Genomic DNA, 4,825 nt, shown 5'->3' with positions numbered 1-4,825 from the left:
TTCTTGGCTTTCCTTGCTTATCTTACAAAATTTTAATTTTTTTATCTGTTTGTGAAACTGTGTTTCATGCATTTGCTTTAATGCCTTCGATTCTTAAAGTCTATTCTAGCCATAATATATTTTTTCAAGATTTTAATGTCTGTTAGTAACTCACAGAATAGTTAGTATGCTGATTTACATATTTTTACACTGCTCTTTTTATGCTTTTAAATTATACTGATTTGTGAATACTTTCCAATTATTTTTGTATAAATATATATATATATATATATATATATATATATATATATATATATATATATATATTAATGTATATAGAATTATTATCAAGAATAACCATTGTATATGGAAATAAAGTTCTGATTCTGGTTCTCTCTCTCGCACCCTCCCTCTTTTTTCTCTCTCTCTCTCCCTTTCCCTCTCTCTCACTTTCTCTCTTCTCTTCTTCTCTTATCTTCTGTCTTCTTCTTCTCTTCCCTTCTCTTCTCTTCTCTTCTTTTCTCTTCTCTCTCTCTCTCTCTTCTCGTTTTGCTCATGTTACATTTACTAAGGGCACCTACTTTATGTAATAAATAAATGTATTCATATATTCTTTCATATTCCCAACATATCTAAGATTATTTAAATAAGAATGTAAAAGAATGAAGGCCATGGCACATTGAAGTACAAGTGTAAGTACGCAGTTACACCCGTGGTTAGGTGTTTGGCCAAGAGCAAAAGCAATCCCTGCTCCTTTTCTTTCCTGTGGCATTGTCTAAGTTGAAGTACAGGACCCTGAAATCCCGAGGGTTTTATAAATTTTTGTATTACATTATGTTTTTTTTATGATATTTAATACGGTGTCTAGGATTTTAATATCACTTTTCATCTTTTAGTTTCTACAAACGTTCATTGTACTTCGGAAAAATATTTTTTTCATGAAATTAAGATATCTGATCTAAGAAGAAAAATATCACATACGAGGAACCTTCATTTCACTGATATATTTTTTTGCAAAGGAATCACGAGGTAGAGGAGATGCCTCAGAAATTCCCGAATATTCTGAAAGACCCGAAAATCCCCCGAAAGTCCTTAGAGTAACTCCTGTTTACAGCTCACCCGAAGATGACAGTGGGTATGAGAGCAGCGAGGCCAGCCAGCATGAGTGTGACTCCGGGCATGTTCTTCGTCAGGAAGACTGGGAAGAGGTTATCGTAGGCGAGGGAACCGAAGAGCTGAGCCAGCTGGTCCACCGAACTCAGCACTGTGAAGACTCGGCCTGGGTGACGAAAGGGGGGTAAGGATCAGCTGCGGGTGCTCGTGATATAGTCTTAATTGGGGGTAGCGAAGGTAATCGATTTTGCTGTGGGCACTGTCTTAACTGTGATAATTGTCCTAACTGTGGCTAGTAATGGTAAAAGTTTATAATGGCAAATTGTGATTGTGGGCCATCATGATAAAAATTCATAATTGTAGTCTTAGTGCCGAGGATTTATCATTTTAGGATTTCAAAATTACTTTTCGCTTTTAATTTCTACAAACATCACGTTGATTTTATCCAGAGGGTGTGGGTCGTGAATAGTATAACCAGTTTAAATAGTTCAACTTGTGACTGGAGGATAGTAGTAACTGTGGGTCTTCCCTTGGGAGCCCTAGTTGTGGGTTGTTAAAGGAATGGTTATAGATGTAGAATGTGTATATATATGTAAAAACATATTTTTCAAACTGATAAATGGTTTATTTCAGAAAGTCTAGGCGCATGAAAGCTAGTTACATAATATTGTGACATAAATTAGTAGATATAAATCAGTGAAAAAAAATGATTGGTCTCGTAAAGTTTGCAATGAACTAGTCGTCTATTTCAGATTCATTTCCATTTTAGAAGTAGGCCTACCTTGTTCATTTTCGCCCACGAGACTTGACATGATAGCACGAACGCTTACAAACAGATATTGCCCGAAGACAGCGGTCACCAGAGCTGTAAAGATAAAGTCGTGGAACGTAAGTATTGCACATTATATACAAACATGCAAAATTTTGTTGCACACATAAACAAACAGACATACGCACACATTCAACCACAAAAACACTAAAATGAGCGTACTATTCCAACTTACCCCCAAATACCATTGAGGGCTTGTAGGCACTGCCCAACACAATGAAGTAGGCAGCGCGACTCAGGCCTCCCAGGACACCGAGGGAGGCGTCCCTGAGGCCCAGACAGCGGCGCAGAAGCGGTAGCAGCAACAGGAGCGCCACGCCGTCCACGCCGCACTTGAGAGCGAAAAAGGTTGCGTACCTGGTAAAGGACCAGCCCAGCTTGGCCTTCACGTACAGGAAGATGACATCCGATTCCGCTGAGAATGAACGGGAAAAGTGATGAGGGGGTGTTAAGTTTCTGGAGAGAGAGGGGGGGGGGGGTAGGAGCAGACAGAGACAGAGAAAAAAGGTCATTCTCTCCTGGAATTTAATTTCGTTTTTTTACGTTTGTATGCACTTCCAACAAGAGACGCACCTGGTACAACGAAGGATATAAAGAAGTTGGCAATGACGGACGCGACGACCATGTTTCGGACGCCGTTTGGCCGGTACCGGAAAGTTGTCCTCAAAGCATCGAGAAGACGTCCAAAAACGCCATCGTGTTCCCCATCGTCTTCTCGCTCATATTTCTCTCCTTTCGCTTGAGTTATTGCTGAGACTCTTTCTTCCTCCTTTAATTTTTCATATCCTTTCTCTTCTTTGGCATTCGCTTCGTGATAAAGGCTCTCAGAGGAAGCAGGCCTCTGAGGGTCTCTGGTAAATGCGCGCGGGATCACTTGGCCGTCGCACGCATCGCCCGGGTCGTCGCAGTGGCAATGGTCACCGTCGGGACAATGGCCGTCTCCCAGCCAGCCGTCGGAGTGGCAGTGATCGAAGCTAGGATGGGAAACGTCACTGATACAAGAATCAGTACAGTGACTGCGGTGATCATCACTGCAATGGCTGGAGTCATCAGTTAAGCAAAAGCTATGAGTTACTGTCATGATTTCCGGGTACAGTGATGATGACGCTCGGCCCGAAGTGTTCGGCGCTTCTTCACTGTCCACTTCATCAACCGCTCGCTCGAATCCGACACGCTCGCCCCACCTTGACGTCAAGAGGTCGTCGCGCATGGAGACTCCCTTTACTACGCCAGCCTTTACTTCACATGCTTTTGCAGATCGTTGTTGCACGCTAATCGGCGTTGAATTTGGTGCAGGATACGAACGACTCCGAGATCTTCCGACGTCTTCCGAGACATCACCTGGGACATATTGCAGGTCTGACAGGTATTCGGGAGGAGTCCCATACCTGCTGGCCGGGTTGGACATCCCCGCCACACTCGTTACTATTCCGAAGGCGGCGCTGAGGGCATGGCGGGCATGCAAGTAGTTCTCCTGCGAGAACATGTCAGGAGTGGGAGTGCCATATGGACTATGGTTGTCCGGGGATTCCGGTTTAACAGTGAGCTCGGGAGGAGTGCCGGAGCGACTCCCACCTCCTCTGAGACTGACCGGAAGGACGGAGTAGTCCCCACAGTCCTCACCCTCTGGAGACGTTTCGATGATGTCGGCGACTGTGTGGCGGCTGGCGGTGATGTGACTGCCCTGTGAAAGAACAGAATGCCCAGTCCCCTGGAAAGTGCCATAATTGTGGTCACTGGGGGGGGACTGGCCAGGAGAGTCAACTTCATCTTCACCCACGTTGCTGCTTCGTGGTGAGCCTCCATCGTCGGGAAGGATGAATATGATGTATAGGAAGTTAATAACCGCCAAGCCCTCCGCACCTGCAGTAGTCCGAGGAAATGTAGTTCTGAGTAACGGTGTTAAAGAGAGAGGGAGAGTCACTCAGATAGTGAGGCACACAGTCAAGATACAGAGGCAACGAAAAATGACTGACTGCAAACACACACCCAAGAAAAGCACAGCATGTGTTGCCCCGAGGTAGTCCGTGAGGAAGGGCAGCGAGAGGAGGCCGACTGCGCCCCCGAGGAAGATGGCCGCCTCGAGCATGCTGAGCCGGACTGTCCGTTGGCTCTCGGGGGATTTCTGGATCACGTAGCTCGTCACCGCCGACTGTTAGAGAGGGGAGGCTGGGGCATTGTTTCATTGTCCAAATTAACAAGTAATGATTTTGATAGAATAGAGAGGATTGGATAAATATACTAAAACCAATAAATTGTTTTTGTTAATCGACCTAATCATCATTTAGAATTAGTGACGTTCCTTAATGCTGCACTTAACACATGGTAATCAACGCTGCCGTTTGCTTCGATAAGGTATTTGACACAACCATGAGCATTTACATATCATCCGACAGCCATCAGTATTAACAGACTACTCAATCCTAGCAGGAATATTAACATGGTACATATTGATGTTCCATGAATTTCATTATGGAACTCGACCATTAATAATACTATATAAGGCGCTACTATGAACCTAAGTAGGATACTAAACTCTCTATCAAATGCGTACCTTCAGAGTCACGTATCCGCCGGAGATGTTGCCGATGGCGATGGCGATGAAGATCAGGTAGATGGGCAGCTGAGGAAAAGTGGCCAGAACCACGATTCCAAGTGCCCACATGATCATGCACACGACAGGCGCAATCATAAGCACCTTCTTTGAACACCTGCAGGGAGAGATATTATTGCATGTCACCACCATCATCACATAATCATCATCATTTTTTATTAATATAATTTTATTATCATTACCACAATCACTATAATTATCATGACTGCTATCACCATTAATATATTTTCTTATCATCATCACCATCTTCATTATCGCTATCATTATAAGCATCCACAACCTGTCCATCC

General features: G+C 43.8%; 1 protein-coding gene across 6 annotated transcripts in view; it reads right to left on the bottom strand.

Moving 5' to 3' along the window:
- Nucleotides 1-455: 455 nt before the first annotated feature.
- The window catches only part of LOC113829184 (uncharacterized), a 5,817-nt gene continuing 1,447 nt past the window's right edge, over nt 456-4,825 (bottom strand). For all 6 annotated transcript variants that reach the window (XM_027382289.2, XM_027382288.2, XM_027382290.2 and 3 more), the window contains 8 exons: nt 4,816-4,825; nt 4,476-4,632; nt 3,911-4,073; nt 2,495-3,784; nt 2,097-2,336; nt 1,874-1,957; nt 1,099-1,258; nt 456-774 (listed from right to left, as the gene is read on the bottom strand). The exon at nt 4,816-4,825 is cut by the window's right edge and continues 292 nt beyond it. In XM_027382289.2, coding sequence (XP_027238090.2) covers nt 696-774; nt 1,099-1,258; nt 1,874-1,957; nt 2,097-2,336; nt 2,495-3,784; nt 3,911-4,073; nt 4,476-4,632; nt 4,816-4,825 — 2,183 coding nt within the window. In that variant the 3' untranslated portion in view covers nt 456-695. The remainder of the gene's footprint in view (nt 775-1,098; nt 1,259-1,873; nt 1,958-2,096; nt 2,337-2,494; nt 3,785-3,910; nt 4,074-4,475; nt 4,633-4,815) is intronic.

Source organism: Penaeus vannamei, unplaced genomic scaffold (assembly GCF_042767895.1).
Source record: "Penaeus vannamei isolate JL-2024 unplaced genomic scaffold, ASM4276789v1 unanchor597, whole genome shotgun sequence".
NCBI lineage: Eukaryota > Metazoa > Arthropoda > Malacostraca > Decapoda > Penaeidae > Penaeus > Penaeus vannamei.
Note: the sequence above shows the minus strand (reverse complement) of the source record. Positions and strands in the feature narration are given on the sequence as shown.